Source organism: Ostrinia furnacalis, unplaced genomic scaffold (genome assembly GCF_004193835.3).
Source record: "Ostrinia furnacalis isolate ACB-3 unplaced genomic scaffold, ASM419383v2 OfSCF6011, whole genome shotgun sequence".
Taxonomy (NCBI): Eukaryota; Metazoa; Arthropoda; class Insecta; order Lepidoptera; family Crambidae; genus Ostrinia; species Ostrinia furnacalis.
In genome coordinates, this window is record NW_021136250.1 from 193,804 (window position 1) to 213,874 (window position 20,071).

Here is a 20,071-nt window from a genome sequence, read left to right on the forward strand (position 1 = left end):
ACTACATATTACCACGAATTAATGCAAAAAAGATAATAATCGTAAATAAACTACCCAATTTTAACAATGCCGCTAATGATCTAACGAAGACCCAATGAAATTAACAGGCCAGAAGCTGGTGTTATTATTATTTGTGGGTCTTTAATGCGATTATAAATGGACAAGTAACACAGATTAGTTTGAATTTTCGCCCACTATCTCCGGTCATAAAAATGGAGTGGGCGAACGGATGTCGAATTGCAAAACGGCTGTCAATAATACCCAATTTAAATAATAATCTACATTGTCATTTAATAGCAGTATTAATAAATCCATTATTGACTCTATCCTACAATATTCAAATGACGTAAAGATACCGGGAATCAATCGCGTTCGTCATCAAAAAACCGCTCAATCTAAGCTTAAGCACAAAGAGGTAATCACAAACAGCTTCGTGCGCCGGCGCATCGTAGTGAGCATAGTAAAAAGTTCTTGACCAATCGCGCGCGAGGACAAGAGTTCCACGAACTCGCGCACGCGCCCCATTGGTCAAAAAGGGCGCCAACTTCGAACCAGTTTGGAACGGTTGGCGGTTGACACGTGCGCGAGTTGCGCTAGTGTGCGTAATGCGTATACTACACGATGGGTACTTGCGTAGAAAGTTGTTATGACGGCAATGACAGATCGGGGCTCTTGATTTTAGGCTCTTCGTGTTGATTGATTGTTTTATGGAAAAATAATAAAAGCCTTTCCAATTGTACATTTTCGATTCTTTTGTTGTTTTGACGTGCTCATTTTAAGTTTGAGAAAGTATGAATTTAATTTTTTTAATTTAAAGGTAACTTGAAGGTAAGGAATACCGCCTTCCATGAAAAACATAATTATTATTATGTTTGTAACATTTCAGAAATTGAGTGCAATTTGTCTCAGATATCAGAGATTTGTCTCTACAATATACCTACATTAAAATGAGTAAACTTAAAAAATCCTAATCCTAGGAGTAACTTTCTCAGTGAACGTACGCGAGAAAATATTGCAGTTTGCAATTTCAGCCGTTGAATTTCAAACAAAGGACTGCTACTTGTTGCTTTAGCGTCGCGTTCATAGCACCCTGGCGCCGTAGCACCTAGCTAGCTATAAGATATCAAAATCACGACTCCAACTCGTCCTATTCTGCAGAACCAGTTCGTGGTCGGTTACCCTGGACGCGTAATAAAGCAGCCGAGTCTGTACGCGTTAGGCAAATTGCCACTTGAAAAACTTGACAAAGTTTTCGATTACAGGTTGCATCGTTATGCAAGCTTAACTAGATTTAGTTCTAAGAAATTGTAAGATGAGCCTGCAATACAAGATTAAAGCATACTATAGACGCTGTTTTTATATTAATTTAAAGATTTGTGTCACATTCACATCACAGTATCTACGGCGGAAAAGCTAGTTCGAAAATTTTATAGTACAAGAAATACAGTTACGAGTTTAATTTTTAATCATAACCTACTTGTTTATTAAAAGCTCATAAATATTTATGACATAAAAATGAGCTAAACAATGACGTGATACAAAAGCTCGTTGGTATCTCGTCGAAAGCTCTCGTATTGTGATTTGTACGCCCGTCTATTGTTAAGTAAAGGTCACGAAGTCCACGGGCACTACGGGCCACTGAGGTCAGACATAGACTGTTCACTTATAAGTACATCAGACTATACACTTTTGTTGCAAAACACTTCCTATTACAACCGCATAAGATCCTACAGTGATTACTTGACGTGCTCCTTACATTCACCAGTTATACTTTTTGTTACTTCCAAAAGGTGGACTTATATGGAACAGCTAATGAAGCGGTCTGACTTTATTAAGTGCTTAGTTCAAGAAAAATCTCGTTATTCTCATATTAACACGCCGGTAAAAAGGCCTAGTTTATTTTGAAGGTTTGCATCAATTCACAGCTATTTTCACTTTATCACGGACGTTGGAAATCAAAAAGAAAAAGCACCATCTCAAATTAGCCTTCGTAAAAGGTCAATAGATCAAACTTTCTTTAATTAGATATGAAGACTGTCCTCAGGCATTGTGACCTATATTTTTATCTTGGTACCGCGGGCGGTGACATATGAAACGTGCAATTACTCTCCCATCTGCGGTATCAATCAGGTAAAAATAGTGCAGTTGCATCGCACATCTGCCTTTTAATACGGCCTAATTTTGTTGCAGGTTATAAATAGGCTGCAGTTGTAATTATGAGTAATTGTTAAAAATGAGAGTTACTTACCTTGAGAGCGCAGAAAATGCACGAGGGGCCGAGACAGGCGTGCCCTGTGAGCTCGCGGAAGCTCCGCCGGAATATATCCAGATGCCACAGCACCTGCGAAAGAAATCATCATTAAATTTCACACATAAAAACACTAATTGTTATGAAAATTAAAGATACGTAGAGTTAAGTGCTAAATCTTGATAATTCGTTTCATTTCAGTGATGTAAAATACTAGTATAGTTTAATTAATGGACTGTAAAAATTGATTAACAACTGCTAGTAAAGCGTAGTTGTTATAACAACAATATAATTATATCTTAAGGAAGAGCACCTGCACACAATCTAGTGTAGTCTGCATTACTTAATTATCTCATTTTTCACAATTTAACTTTAATTTATGTTTTCAAAATGAAAATGTGCAATCAAGTAGATTTATGGGTTAGTAAGGTAAACCGACCGACAGAAGAGCCACACTTATTGAAATTTTACAGCAACATTCGTGCCAGCAAAATAGCGGGTAGTTTTTTAAATTGCTTTTGATAAAAGCGCGCATGAGGATTCCGTCAACTGGGACGCAATTAACTGGGACCGCGGTCCCAGTCGCCGGATGCGTAAAAATTAAATAATTTTCTTCCGGCGACTGGGACCACTCATGGATTTTAGTACTGTACCAATTTTAGATTGAATAATATTTTCTTTTAAGTTATCTATGAGTGGTCCCAGTCGCCGGAAGAAAATTATTATTTTTTTAAGGATCCGGCGTCTGGGACCGCGGTCCTAGTTAATTGCGGTCCCAGTCGCCGGAAGCCTCCGCGCATGCGCATGCGCTCGCAGATAAATAATAAATTAATTCATCGATGTTTATTATCACTGGTCAGCTGTGGTGGGTAAAAACGCGAATTCGTAGAGCCCAGTTGTAGAGCCATAGTAACTTACGGCACATGCCAGGCAGGTGTGTTGGCTACGATAGTTAGCTGTTGCCTTATTTTTCTTCTAGGCAAGTACTAATTAGGAGTTAGTTGCTAACTTAACATAATTGAATGTAGGTGAGTGTGTTATTTCTTTGGAAAACAGTGTAGTTTTCTTTATACATAAACTTTTAATTCAATTATTGAATAATTTACTGTCTACCTGTTGGTAGATTATAAACATCAATCAAGCACGATATATGACCGGTATTAGAGGTACATATTACGTCAACCTTTAAAACCCAAAGCGAATAGTGTTAATCTTTGACTCAAAACCATATGACCACAACAGACCATAAATTGTGATTAACCGTAATTCAAAAACGCCATATATCTAACGCACAAATGTTAAGACGAGCATTTGCATAATACAGCATGCGACACCGGCCACATGTCGCGGGATGTGGCACGACACGACGCGTCAGGTGGCACGACATGTGTCGTGGCAAAAAGTGAGGTGACGAAAAGGGAGAGACTCGTGCCTTAAGAAAATATAATTACTTGAAAGACCCCAGTTAAATGGGGATAAGTACTGTGACATTTCGTGAGCTGATGATAATTTTCAGCTTTGATAATCGTTTTGACGCCGCTATTTAAAAAAACTTAAGTAGGTTTAAAAATCATGAAGAGTTACAGGTCTTAAAGGATAGGTAGAAATGTTGTGATCGTTAAAAAGTACACTGTTTGTTGAATTTGAATTTGATAAAGTTACAACACTAAAGGTAAAGTTTATTTCTTTAAGTTAATATTTAAGACTTGACGAAATGTGGTAGCAGAGGGTTGATGCGAAGGCAGTTTTGGAAGGGGATGAATACAATGGAGAACTTGTCAGTTGCACCTGTTACCATCGCTTTCATTTGTTTTCATAATCGATTCCTGAGCTTTGTTAAAATATGTTCAGCTTTTGTTGAGTTTCATAACCATACGTTTATCGCCGCAACATTTTATTCTGACTATTTTTAAAGTATTACATTCCAATGCCGAACATAATTTAGGTAGGTGTTAAAAGAAACATAAAACTATCAACACAACAATGTGGCTATAACATCGACAGTGATACGATAATGTCTCTATTTGGCTTTCGTAAGTGTTTGACAATAGAGTCGACCACTGTACCAATGTTATTAAATCCGATGCTACGTAGGTGAAACGATACAGCGTATCGGTTACACATAATATCATCTATAATGTCAATGATCAAGACACGCCAACACATTTCCTGATTCGCCCACGCGTGTCTCGTAAATGTTGCCTTTTCAACACTGTCATTGAAGAAATCAAGTTCCAAGGAGACAGGATATTGGAAAATATTGCATAGATAAGGCAGGTTTTATTGGACAAGCAGTTATTATATTTATTATAGAGAAAAATTGCGACTTTATCTTCTAATCAATATCGGAAATCAATTGGAATTAATCAACTGATATTATTCAAGTTTCACGTACTATTACTTAATAAAAAATACATTGCCTCTGTAGTCCTTTTCAATTTAAAAATAAATGGGAATTCAAGCTGAATTAAAGAACCCACGTTCGCCCTATCCGAAGAATCGTTAGTTTACCATTTTATGCAGGTTCTGCTAGTTTGTGATGCAAAAGTTACCCTGAACATCTTCCTATTAACAAGTCTAACCCATTGTAATACGAGTGCATTATTACGAGTAATAATATTATGTATACTATGGTTAAATTGACTGCAGGCTACATGCAAGCAGCCAAGGAACGTGATTTCTTAACAATATTATGTGAATCAGATTATAAATATGACATTCTTATGCATTACAGATTACTGCCATTAGATCTATAAAAGGCGTGAAATCACCCATTGATTCAATTCAAATGTTATAATAAATTAGCTCTGTAACATATTCTGTTAAATAAATAAGAGGATCAAGTCAAACAGGATTAATTGACAAACAGGAAACAGCATTATTGTTAGCAATTTGTATTGCCCAAATTACTACTGTGTTACGAGTGGGCTCACCACAATAGACGAGCGGCGGTGGGATTCGAATCCGCGTTCCTCGGATCTCGAGTCGGCCAGTCCGACCCATTCGACGTTCGGCTATCGTGGCTATTAAATTACATTTATACCACAGAATAAATACTTGTCTACAGTTTATTAAAGATCTAAGATATTTCCTCAAACTTGCAAAGCGCCAAGTTGTTCTTAGGTGCGCAGCGCAGGCGCAGGGCAGCTATCATGGCCTGTTATGGTTCGCAAGCTGTCCGAGTTTTTCGCGATTGTTTTCGGGCAGGCAGGTGCGCAACTGGTTCCCGGCAGATGTTTGTTACAATGCTGCTCTCGGAGTCTTTTGTTTTATTTTCACGAGCGCATTGTCTGCTCAGTTGTTGTTTATGATACGTGGTCCAATTTGCGAGTTGTAAAAAAGTTGAAGGTGTTAGCGACGCAATTAATTCAGTGCAATTAATCGCAGGTGACTTTATACTTAAAAGAAAAAATAGGTCAAAACCAGAAGACACATCTGGGGGCACGGCAGTGCCCCCACCAAGTCGAGCACGGCCGTACCATCCTTTTCTCGAAGCAATTCAGGCCATTTTCGACCGCCTGTAACTTCGTTCTGGATAAAACTAGAAGGCTGAATTTTCATTAGCTATGCAGGCATTGTAAAGACACGGTATATTTCAAATTTCATTCAATTTGAACCAGTAGTTTAAGAATTATAACGGGTCAAAGTTACTTAATTTTGTCACTCACTGACTCACTGACTGACTCACTGACTGACTCACCGATCATCAAAACTCTAAGGCACTTCTAGCAGACCTAGAAGCTTCAAATTTGGAATATAAGTAGTGTTTGGTGTATGAATCAAGGAAAAACTAAAATATTTGGGGGCACGGTAGTGCAACCGCCAAGTCGAGTAAAATTTTTCATTTTCGGTCCAGTTTTCTAGATACATAACTGCTGTCTACAAAATACAAAAAGAAATGAGATCCCATCAAAAACAATACTTGTCAAAAAAACCAAGTCTCGCAACTCAGTTGTTCTACGGTAAAAAGTTGTGAGATCCATGTAATACCAAGTCCAGGCCAGGAAATCTTTAACGTTTTACATAAATATATTGACTTGGCCATCGCATGAAAACACGTGTAAATTAAATTATTTAGTGCGATGGCCAAGTCAATAATTTATGTAAAACGTTAAAGATTTCCTGGCCTGGACTTGGTATTACATGGATCTCACAACTTTTTACCGTAGTACAACTGAGTTGCGAGACTTGGTTTTTTTGACAAGTATTGTTTTTGATGGGATAAAATTTTCAACAATTGATGAGCTATAACACAAACTACCACATGTTTTTCATAATTTATGAACAGCCTTACTTACCTACTTTATTGAATCTTCTTCGTAACTATTATGCTGATTTCGATCAAATTAGCTATGTTGTTTCACCTGTGCATTCTTCAAGCTTATTTAGATTGCTTAATTAAGATTCAATGCTCAGTTAAATAATGTAATGAATGTTTTTATAAAAATCCTCATGAAAGCGGAAGGACGACAGATGCACAGGAGTTCTTGTCCGACGCGCAATTACTTCATAATCTAAGATTTTCTTGTAGAACCTTATTAAGTTGGTTATAGGATGTAAAATTACGTAACACGGAGTTTCCTTTGAGGAACCAGTAGTCACATAAATAGCGTTCAAGTTGGTCACGTAAGGGTTACTGTTAGACGCTCCGTGCCAACTTAACTGGAATGGCATTAGCAAAACGGACGCGGCCGCATTTTTAGATCACACTAATTTATTAAAACAGTAAAAAAAACTTAAATAATATATAACTTAAAGGTGACTGACTGACTGACTTGTCTCTAGTGATCTATCAACGCACAGCCCAAACCACTGGACGGAACGGGCAAATTTGGCATGCAGGTAGATGTTATAACGTAAACATGCGCTAAGAAAGGATTTTACGTAACTCCACCCCTAAGGGGGTAAAACGGGATCCACGTGTACGAAGTCGCGGGCGGTCGCTAGTAAATAATATACAGGGTGGAAACGTTAAGTGATCTCACTTGATTATTTCTAAACTATACAAGATATCGAAAAACTGATTACTGATTCTGAAAGTGCTTCACAAGTTCTTTCAAACGGTATCAATGATAGGTTACAGAATAAACTGGATCTATCCGAAAATTCAATGATTCCAGCTTTCATACATTTAGTATAGCCACAGTCATGGCACTCATGTCTTGATAATATTATAGCAAGTAAAGCCTAAAACCAATGTTTTCAGAGAATAATTTTAAATAAGAATGCAATTTATGAGTTCATTTTAAGTGTTTATTATTTAATAAAAAAACTTAATACTTTTAATATTGTTTGGCTGGCATACATTTAGTATGGAGGCTGGAAACATTTATTTTTTGGATAAATCCAGTTAATTCTGTAACCTGTTATTGGTGTTATTGGTACCGTTGGATAGAGCTGGTGAAGCACTTTCAGGATCAGTAACCAGCTTTTCGATATCTTGTATAGTTTAGAAATAATCGAATGAGATCACTTATCGTTTCCACCCTGTAGAACGTAATTATTTAATTTAGTTTAGAAATGTGTGCTTAATTAACTAAATTACTTGTCTTAGAATAATGTTCTAGTCTTTAAAAGAAAAAAGTTAAACGTATAAGATAAACACTAAACAGTTGTTGTCAGCAGTTAGATCATTTCTCACAATTGAATCCGTCTAAAAGATATTATCGGGTGTATTCCGTAACTTTTCCCTACAAAGAAGGACATCACGAAAAAGCTTTCGTTTGCACAACTTTTTTACTCTACTCGAGCTTTTCGTTGTATCTATAAAAACATGCTAAATATCCATGCTAATTACCCCGCGCGCCCCGCGTACCGTGCGGTTGTGTTTAACTGAGCTCCGTAATAATTTAACTGTCTTCAGTAGTAAATAGTGCATTTGATAAATAAATTTCATACAAAAACGAAGAAAATAGTGATACACAACGAACAGTGACATTAAATAAGTTCAATATGTAATAATCGTGCAGCAAAATAAACAAACAACGCAAGTGAATCGTTGAACAGTGAATTTTAAATCGACACAGTACAGTGCGGCGCTTGAGTCATGGAACGAGCATGACTCACGAAGTTGTGCACGAAGACTCACGACAATCTTGCCCGTCCACTTCGAGTCTAGACGGCGAGTGCGAAGCGCGATAGTGAGCGGCAATTTCGCACTGTACAGAAAAGACTTGGTGGCGCAGTGGTCCGGCCGGCGGTTTCTACAGACCGGCGACTTCAAGCATAACCCGAGTTCAAAACCCAACAACTTCGAAATTTTTTATTTTTTACTTTTTTGTTGTTGAATCAAAACATTACAACATGAATAAGGATTGCAGCGGTTGTAAGAAAAAATGTAAGAGAAATCATTTTATTAAGTGCAGCTCCTGCAAACAAATATTATGTATTGATGGCTGCTCTCAGGTCTCCTGGAAAAGATACGATCTTATGGCTGCGGAGAAAAGATTATATTGGAAGTGTGATAAATGTATTATGAAATCTAGTACTCCGCTAGCAGCTAACCCACTAAAACAGAAACCTAAATCAATTCCTAGGGAGAGACAGCTAACAAGAATGAAAGAGACGAAACCTGAACAATCTGTTTCTAGTAACCCGTGTCTTGACTCTCTTGATGTCATTGCACAAAATTCTGAAACATCAAACAGCACACAAGTTACGACACCCATAGCCTCATACCCTGCATCCCCAGATCTAAATGAAGAAAAAGAGAGTGAGGAACCTACGGACTTTCACAACGGCGCCAATGATGTTCTGCAACTATCTGACATTCGTAAAAATTACAACGTTACTACACGCAGAAAAGGTTTGGTGGTAAACATTCCGGTGAAGAATTCTTTCGACTCTTTATCGAGCACAGATACATCAGATGATGAGGATGAATATGGCTCCAGCAACACAACTTCGCTTGGCCTCCCACGCAGTAAGAGTTGTTTGGATTTAGACGAAATCACTCAAAAAAACGAACTGGAGTCCTTAAGAGAACAAGTATCAACCTTGAAAACTCAACTTCAATCAGCAGAGAATGAAATCGAAGCAATGTTATCGCAGAATAATAGTTTAACATTGGAGATAAAGGGATACGTAAAAAAAGTACAGCATCTCACAAAACTATGTCTGAATACGAACAGAGTCAGCAAGAGAAAGAAAACTAAAAGTGCGAAACACATTAACCACACCATGCCTAACATGGACCCCCAAGATGTGCTGGATACTGAAGACATGTCTTTGGAACAAGTCCTGGAAGCTGAAAAGACTCCCTTACTGGCCTCTACTCAAAATGTTAATGTTTCGTCGGCAGGAGAGATAATGTTCCAAAAACAGGCCCTGCGAGCATCGAGAATACACATTTTTAGTAACATAAAACGAAGAGATATTCTAAGAACAGCGAAATCATACTTAGGTAATCATCAAATCTGCCACTACATGTACCCTGGCGGAGACATTCACCAACTGGTTGCCGGATTACATACAAAACTACATGATTTTACGTTGGACGATTTTTGTGTCTTAGTAATAGGTGAAAACGACTTTAAAGAGTCAAAAAACCTTTCCCAAATTGTAAACGACATTCGTGATAAAATATTAATGGAACAACATACAAATGTTATCATCATGTTACCTACCTTTAAATGTCGCACAGCGGTAGATTTGTTCAATCGCCGTATAGAAACCTTTAACAATCTACTTTTTATGGATAACAGTAAATATGAATATGCTTATTTAATTGACAGTAATAAGAATTTGGACTACTTCTCAAATATTATGTTTAATTCTTATACAGGACGCCCTAATAATAAGGCGCTAAGGACAATTTTTTATGACTTATTTAACCTAATTTCAGAAATTAATAATAGTAATGACATGTTTTTTCGTGACTGAGGATGAAAGTTACTATAATTATAACGTGACTGATAAATCTTCTATTAAACAACAATTTTCGAAACAAAATCTAAAAATCTTTAGTCAAAATGTTTGTGGAATTACATCAAAAAAGGATGATTTTGAATTGTATCTAAAAACTTTTGGAGATAATAAACCACATTATATCTGTATAAGTGAACATTTTTTGACTCAATTCAATGTAAACTTATTTGCTTTAAATGATTATAATGTTAGCGCGTACAATGTAAGATTTAAGAAAAAGCGCGGAGGTACTTTGGTCTTGGGGCTAAGTGGCCGCCTAACTGAAGAGGTTGATATTTGTAAAAAATTGTATGTTACTGATTCCTTTGAAATATGTGGTACAAGAGACGTAGATACTAATACAAATATTTTCTGCTGCTATCGAACGCCTCCAGATAGGACTTTTGAGCCCTTCTTAAAAAACCTAGAAAAATTGCTTGATTACCTATTTGACAAGAAGGGAGTAATTTGTGGCGACTTTAACGTTGACGTTATGACTGATAGTGACAACCATCAAAATTTCAAAAACCTATTACAATGTTATAATTTTCGATATCTGTATAACTGTGTTACCTTTAGACGAGGGAGAAATCAGTCGAGCTTAGACAATATAATAACCAATATTCCGGATGATGATGTTTTAAACTGCTCATCTGACGACAATGGCTTATCTGATGGACACTTCGCTCTCGTTTGTGATATAGCTACTCCTTTTATTCGAAATAAAGATAATGGAAACGAATTTGTCTGGATTTCCCGGAGAAATTACAGTGAGGAAAACCATATTAAATTCCGACAAAAAATTATAGTAAATAAAGAATGTATTAGTAAACAACATTGCTTTATTGATACGTTTATGGACGCCTNTAAAGGAACAATTCGGTGAAGAAAGGTTGTAAGGTTGATTTCACACTGTCCTTCCCGTTGGATGTTCACTCGTTAAATGGTTTATAGAGGTCGTGTGTGCTCAGTTTATTTATTTGGGTTCGTGACAAATAGTTTGACACTAATGGAAATGGGGCCATGGCGTCGGGAGATAAAGATTTGGAAACGGACCGATGACGAAAACAAAGCTATTTGAACAGTACTAATACCTACAGATAAGCTTTTCAGTCCTGCAGGTGCGTTTACGCCATTTAAATTTAAGTACTTATTGCAGCGAAATGACCATGTAGGAAGACACTTGAAAATTAAATGACAGTTATTAAGAAAATGTATAATTTATCTTAACAACTTCTCTGGCGAATTATCGGTGTAACTATACTTATTTGAGATTAATAATTTATGATATGTTAAGAACGCTTACATATAAGGCCATGTGACAAAACAAGTAACTAAAAAGCTACAATTAATTGCAGTAAGCGCAATTACCAAAGACAATTACCATTTTGCAACTAAGGCAGTAAAACTTTAGCAAATAAACGCCCGTATTCACAAACGATGCTTCCTTAAGTGAAGCAGATAATCGAACGCACAGCCTTTAATAGAGCTCTGTGATTGGTTTGTGTGTCACCCTGTGCGTCCACGCGCACTGTGAGACCTCATGGTAATGTTTGTGAATACGGGCGTAAGTCTCATTTGAGTAGATTAAAAGTAGATAATGTTAAGAATAATCGTCATACAAATATCATCAATTGCTTCTGAAGCAAATATAAAACTTAATATGAGTCCGTAAGTAAGTCGCGTTACGTCCCTTTACGCAGTATAACGGGATGCGACGCCGAGTGTAAGTTCAAAGGTAATAAGTTCGTAGCTGTAATAGTTGTAGCTGACATGTATATTTATGAAGGAAAACTGTGCTACGAATTCAAGAAGGAGACAACTTTTGTATAATAAGTAAAAGTTAGGATTTAGAATAAACATTTTATTGTTCATTTTATAGAAATAATTTTACTTCTTTGTAGTTATAACTGTTCTGAAGTACTTTCAGCGAATTTACTTTCTATATATGTATATTTTGTAGGCACGGAAAATGGAAAATGCAGCGGCGCCGCAGTGTACAATTATATGCTCATAAGAATTAAATATCTCGTAATTTTTCAATACAATTTAACTTCTTTACGAATGAACCAAGTTCATTAATCTCTTGCTTATACATTTACGAGCAAATTGTATTTAAATTGAGATTAATATTTGTAAGAAATTATGCAGATAGGATATAAGTATACTCGTACATAACATGCATTAATAGCATATTAAATAATCTAGTAAACCTCACGCTTACTTTCAATGTTATAAAAACATCGATTACTTTAACCATTATGATTACAGTAATTACAGTATTGTGTGATTTATTACGCGATTACTTCAAGTTAAGGTATTAACAAATCGGTTTCTTTTGCTAAATCGCGGCTTGTAAGGGGTCATGAGGTGGTTTCCACACGTTTTTATAGGGAGGGAGGGCAGCGATGCGTCCAATCCAACATATTGAATTCATTACTAGAGAAAAACCACGATTTGACGGCCCGTGCGCCGCGTGGGAACCGGCCCACTCGCACGATTCGTGGTTTAATCGCAAACTAATCTGTTTACGTTACGAAATGTTACTTTGAACTGTAAAATTGGGTGTCGGCATAATATTATAATCCAAGTTTGACTAAATTTTATTATAATAAAAACAAAACGAATGCCCGAGAACATAAAACGAATGCTTGGCTGAATTTTGATTAAGATTTTTTGCCTATAGTTTTCGGACTCACGAAGGCGAGTGAGCTTTACTTGTGTGTGTACGTGTACATGCACATAACGATAGTGCAATCACGGAAATATCATTACTGTGGTGTAATGTCTATCAAAACTTTTGAAAAACGAACAGTGTGCCTACCATGAGTTTACGTTAGGTGAGCTCGCTAGCGAATACGTCAAAAATTTCTATGAAGATTTTATTTCTTGAAAGTAGCCGCTAGGGGCGCTGTACAATATGTCATACATTTAAATGTCATTTTTTTACGCAGTCGCTAGCGAGCACACCTAACGTACCTAAACTCATGGTAGGCACACAGTAGCGAGCCATCACACATGTAAAGCTCACTCGCCTTCGTGAATTGCAACAACTATAACCCAATTGATATTGCGACTAAGAAAGGTCAATTAAAATTCTCTGCCAATACTTTTGCTACATCCAAATAACTGATCTCCTACTCAAATGGATTGTTTACACTCACGGGTACCCCTCCCCCACCGGAAGTGCATTTGAATCGAAACATAGCCGGTGCACTTCCCCGCGGAAACGACGCGCACCTTTATTTTTATTAATTGCGCGCCAATAAATTATGATGGCTCATTTTGGAGGGCACTTGGCATGAGTGGCAGGTGTAGTGGTGACGTCATGCGCAATCAACGCAAAATAATTAGGTAAAGGACAATAGTTGATGATCAAATGATTAGCTTTTCCATCAGTGTAAAGGTATGTACTTAGTTACATCATCATGTATTTTTTATAATATAATTGATTGAATAGATTGTAATATTGTCTAGGTACCTACTTTAGTTTTTAAATGCCTATGTTGTGCAGGAGAACTTTATGTATAGCTCACATTAATTCAGCCTGTTACATTCACTCAGACTTTTAATTATGATGCTCGCAGTGGCGGACTAAAGTTTTGTTTTCAAGCAGGACAAGTTTCCACTGATTTTCTTCAATAAAATACTTAGTTACTTCCAGTTAGGCACACCTTTAAAAGCCGCATTTCCCTGAACGCACGAGGCTATATTTTTAAGTAAGCCGTACAACTTAAATGCACTTAATTCTTAAAACAATAGCCTTCGTAAGTTAATTGCGTCCAAGTAAAGTCATTGGCCGCTACAATTTGCCTACGCGTCACGCACCCTTGACTTTGACCGGCTAATCAAGAAGCAGGTTAACTTGCATAATGCTAACACACTATTTATCTGGTTTACGTTGCACTTTGCTTATTGCATCAATTGGCTCTGTGCACGATTACAGCGCCAACTAGCGTCCACAAATTTGTGGGCTCTGTCACATTGACATTTAGGTCGTATATTTGTGAAAAAATATCGAAATGAAAAAATAACAAATATTTTCGACTAATAACATTGAAGTAATATTACTACGTAGTACATTATAACTCAATGACTAATAAATTGTTGCGATACTACGATTTGGGTGGAAAAAAGGTTTTGAAATCATTTTGGTCATTCAAGTCAAATGAGGTAAGTCCAAAAAGTGTGTTTAATTTTGATTGTGTCAGGGTTTGTTTACTTCATTTATAGTTGTTAGTCCAGTCAATAAAGCATTATAGATGGAAAACTGTAGAACACAATTTCTGACTTCAGGACTTTATTTAGACTAGTTAGGAGGTGAACATAGCAAAAGTCCCCGCCCTTAGCCCTTGAGCCGGCGGGGAGAGGGGGGTTTAAAGGTGCCACTTTTCGGTTTTTCGCTTAATCCTCGGAAACTATGCGACCTAGTGACATGACTACTTTGAACCAAAAAAAGCATATTCAATTTGCTACAGGTGAGATAAACAAGTTTTTCCATAAATTGTATAGTTTTCGCGGCATCTGCTCTAGAAGGTCTGTAATATTGGAAATTTTATTTTTGTCTTACATGTTCCCATCAGGAGAAAATCGACTAAATCAACATTGAGCAATCATTCTAGACATGCGGGAGCATGTTAAGCCTAGTTCCAGCGAGGGGACTACACCGTGCGTATATTTAGACGAATCACTTTGAGCCACTTTTGACTCCTCATCACTCAAAAACTACTGTGCATTAACACTTCAAATTTGGCTCATGTGTTGAGACTTGCAAGATATACATCAGTTTCAAATTTCATAAATATGCCTCAAACGGTTCTTTAGATATTGACGTCCAAAAATCTACATGTCTGACCTATAGACCAAATTCTAACCACTTCCAGATGACCTCGAAGGTTCAAATTTGGCATCCAGAAAGGTAGTTATGTAAATACAAAGGAACAAATAAAAAACCAGTAAATTTTAACATTTCACATGTGATAGATAGATTTTAGTGCTCTAAATATCGATTTTTGAACGTCAATACCTAAATAACCGTTTGAGGTATATTTATGAAATTTGAAGCTGATGTATATCTTGCAAGTCTCAATACATGAGCCAAATTTGAAGTGTTAATGCACAGTAGTTTTTGAATGATGAGGAGTCAAAAGTGGCTCTAATTGGTTCGTCTAAATATACGCACGGTGCAGTCCCCTCCCTGGAACTGGGCTTAACATGCTCCCGCATGTCTATAGTGTTTGCTCAATGTTGATTTAGTCGATTTTCTCCTGAAAGGAACATGTAAGACAACATTAAAATTTCCAATTTTACAGACCTAGAGCAGATGCCGTAAAAACTATACAAGATATAGAAAAACTTGACGGTCTCACCTATAGCAAATTGAATAAGCTTTTTTTGGTTCATAGTAGTCATGTCACTAGGACGCATAGTTTCCGAGGATTAAGCGAAAAACCGAAAAGTGATACCTTTAAACCCCCCTCTCCCCGCCGGCTCAAGGGCTAAGGGCGGGGACTTTTGCTATGTTCACCACCTAACTAGGCTAAATAAAGTCCCGAGGTCAGAAATTGTGTTCCACGGATTTCTCTCTACACCGTCGTTAAGGCATTCATTGACTGGACTATGTAGTTTTACAGTAAAACAAAAAGAAAAAGCTACTTTAACGGTTTCATTATATAACAGTAAATATATTTAAATGTTCCTGTATCGCTAGTAATAAATTAAATATCGTTTTCAGATGGAAATCAGTATTGTTTTGAAGACCGGGTTTGTGAGTGTTACAATATCAAATTCCAACTACAAACCGTATTTAAAGGAAAGTTGTTGGTATTGGCTGGACAAGTTCGAGATGTAGAAGAATTAAGAACAAAACAAGGGCAGAGTTCAATAATTCACGCTCTCATCATAAGGCAAACATCTGTGCACAACAACTACTGTGACTCATTTTTGTACTACCACGTTGTATAGTCTAGTTATTTCCAAATTGTAAACGGCTATTAAACCAGCCCTATCGAAATACAGTCTACTCTTTTATTTAAGTTCCCAGTAGGACCCTTTTCATGCGATTAATTAATGATATTAAAATGTATTAAGTAGAATCGCTTTGCCATTGACAGATACGTCTGATGACAGAGCTTACATTATTTCTACTTTTGACCACCATGAGCGCTGCGATAGATTATGTTACCCCCACCTAGTACTTCGCACCCAGCGAATAGGCTGCCTACGGTTTGATAAACAATAATGTTTATGAAAACAAATGATTGCCAGAGCCAGTGGAAGTAATACAATGTAAACTCTTTATTTATTTATTTTATTTTATTTGTTTAACAATGTTTCAACAGCATTTAATAAAATGTGCAGGAAGATACAACTTGAACATAAGACACTCAAGGGACTGAGCATTTTTTGACGTTATAGAGAGTTGTCGTTGTATAACGTAACATGGTTAATCAGATAGAAACATGGTAAACCAACGAGGTCAAGGAATTGTGACGTTATAAAGAATTTTACGTTAAAATCGAGTGACGTTATAGAACACTGTAAATTGAAAACTTTCAACTACTCGCACATAGGTACAAGAATTATGAAGTTTTAGTAAAGAGACCTAAGTATAACACTCCATATTATTCAGAAACAATATTAAATGATCAATTACGGTGCATTTATATTATGTGCTTATGTGGAAACATTGAGGTGGCCATTTTGACAGACACTGAGGTAAAAAGACAGGTAGAACACCGCCCAAAGCTATATTTACGGAAGTTTAAGAGATATTTAATATTTGGTTTTGTTTTCGACCGTCAATTACTGGCAGCTGTAATTTTCATAACCCATTTTTTGAGTCAACTACCGGGTTGCTGTAAAGCACCCATTGTGGATCTGATTTCATTTTATTTATTTCCAGCAAGATTTATGTTGCTTGTAAGTGAGTAGTTATAACGGATTTTATTCAAAATGTTGTAAGTAAATAAGCAATACAAAATATATCAATTTTACGCACCAATAATATGCCTCCTCGTATGTACGACTACAAGTATTGCATTGTGTTCGGTTTAATGTTCACGTGCAAAATCACTTTAAATACAACTTTATTTAACAAACACGAAGATCCACTTTGATGTATTGCGTTTAAGAATGGATTTCATGCACGATGGGAGCTTAACATATGACCTTTTACATCAGCATTCGTTTATGGGAATTTGCGTGTCAAATAACAATACGTTCATTTACTCAGAATGATGAAGAGTCAAACAAACATTCAAGTCATTTGACGAACCAGTAGGAGGAGAGAGAGCGAGAGAGAGCTGTCGAACACAGTAGAGATACATATAAAAGGCTCTACTTCTTCATATCTCCACCAAAAATTTTGAATCAGTTAGTGGTGATCGTAAATGATAAATTGACATTCAAATTCAATTAGTTTATTCAGTACATAGGCCCTTTCCAGGGCACTTATACACGTCTCAAATGCTTATAGCTTGCCCTACCACCACTTCGGGACAACATATATGTGCTGGTAATGAGAAAAAGTGGCAGAAGAAACTTAGTCACCTTTGTCAGCCTCTTTTTCAATCCAATACAGTAATTTATAGCTTACATGAAACGCAATAAGTGCGAATTCAAATGATTGTTGATTTTTTCATCAGAAAAAATCTATCAAGATATTGCTTGCATGTCTTAAGTCTTAATACTATCTAGCTGCCATAGCCAAAGCTTAAAAACTCGGCTTAGTTTGAAGCTCAATTTAAACAACATTTATTTTTTTAATATCCTTGGACATTTTACACTGCGCCTCTAGTCCCAAACTAAGCAAAGCTTGTACTATGGGTACTAGACAACGGATATAAACATACTTAAATACTTTTTTTTGTAAATACATGCATATTATACATAGAAAACTCCCAGGCCCGTCACAGAAAAAAATATTTTGGTAAAAAATATCACGTTTAGGCCAAAAACAAGCACGCAGGCTCTTCGTGGCAACTTTATATGTACATCACGATTAAAACTGAGTCTACTACATTTCTCCTCACCGCTATAACTCTTGAGTTACAAGTTACGAACCAGCGAATGACCGCGTTCGAAACCGGTCAGCGCGGAGTTTTCTGAGAACTCTGCATACATATATCTGCCAATTTTGTTTTTTGCGGTGTCTAATATAATCGGAGTCTATCCTCATTAAAGATAATACCGTTTGGAGCAAATGATGGTGTGTGAGCTTAACCTCGAGTGCTAGCTAACATAGCTAGGATGTATGTAAAAACATATCAGACAATACATTTTTGTTGCAAAAACGCTTTTATTACAACGCAACTGTATAAGATGCCGCAGTGTTAGCTTGATGAGCTCTCGTCTGCACGTACTAACGCGTATTGAAAAAAGCTGAATGTTCTATAGGCAGTACATAAACCTTTCATCATCATCATCATCATCATTTCAGCCATAGGACGTCCACTGCTGAACATAGGCCTCTCCCAATGCTTTCCACGTTGATCGATTGGTAGCGGCCAGCGTCCAGCGCTTCCCTGCTACCTTTACGATGTCGTCGGTCCACCTTGTAATACACCATAAATCTTTACTACAGTGTTAATCCTTTTCATTAAGCTAGTCCTTTGTTATTTTTACTCAACAGCCCGAAAAGATAATAATGTTTTCCCGCGTCCTAACGCTGCATCAAATTATGTTCGCGTTATGATAAACAGCTTTTACTCGTATAATAGTGTCGGGCAGATTATTGCTGCATCCTGTTGCCCCCTGGTGGGATGTTATTAAGTTAAACGCTTGGGCTAACCTAGAATTAAACTCTTTTGTAGCTAATTTTAAATTTGATAAAGACAAAAACTCTGAAAAAAAAAACTATTTTGAATACAGCGATATACGACGTCATAAAAATTGAATGATTTTTTATCTTATCATACCTTCGTTCGACTTCCTATTCGAATGAATAATTATTCTTACATTCCCATTGCGTGATGGGTTCTTAAGTAGCATTTAATGACTTTGACACAGTAAATGATGGCTTTCTTAAACCCCTAACGATTCTGTTTAACGGGAAGTTGGTAAATTAGTCCAAAAACTTTGAACCAATGATGAGTAAAAGAATCATTCTATTCATGGGCCATTGGGTCTCACCGGCCGAAACGTTTAAAAGTACGCATTTTACATGACTGTCAAAATGCCCTATTAAAACGTAGAGTCGACCATCCCTTTAGTAGGGGGACCGTCCATCCGTAGAGTCCACTACCTGTACAAGCGGACCTGAGCCCCGATTACGGTAATTTTTAACGTCAACAATCCAGACACGCTTCTCGATTCTGCGATACGATTGGTCGTTCAACAGCGTACGTCAGCTGTTTTGACCAATCATATCGCAGAATCAGAAACGCGTCTGGATTGTAGACGTTATAAAAGTTACCGTAATCGGGGCTCTGTATAAAATCAAACTACAATCAACGTAGCTATAAACAAAACAACTATAGGCGACATCCGTCTCGCTTCCGCAAACACGAATACTACTAATAACATCTTCCCTCTCCCTCGCACGTGCGCGTTGATGTCTTTTGCTCCCGGCCGGATTGTAGTATACGCAGGTTTCAGATCATTTTCACTATGTAGCAATGGATTTTTATTATTATAATAATTCTATCCTACGTGTTATCATGTAGACTTAAATAAGAACGCACGTTTGAACGAATAGCTGGTAAATAGATGTTCTAAACATGTTTATATGTTGCTACAAAAATTTGTTAATGTTTTCATTTGAGGAACATTTTCTCATTAGAACACAGTTCAGCTTCAATGATACTTATAACATACCCTGAATTTCATGAAAGCTTAACTTATGTGCAAGCTTTGCGTGTACTACGGGAGGTTGAGTCGTTTATTTTAAATTAAAGCGACGAAGGTTTGGGAGGAGCG

The 20,071-nt window shown here is 36.9% G+C and overlaps 1 protein-coding gene across 2 annotated transcripts in view; it reads right to left on the reverse strand.

Annotated features, from left to right (window-relative positions):
* Positions 1-20,071, reverse strand: part of ec (ubiquitin specific peptidase echinus) — a 94,705-nt gene that overhangs the window by 28,516 nt on the left and 46,118 nt on the right. For both annotated transcript variants that reach the window (XM_028317062.1, XM_028317063.1), the window contains one exon: positions 2,249-2,341. In XM_028317062.1, the coding sequence (XP_028172863.1) occupies positions 2,249-2,341 (93 nt within the window). The remainder of the gene's footprint in view (positions 1-2,248; positions 2,342-20,071) is intronic.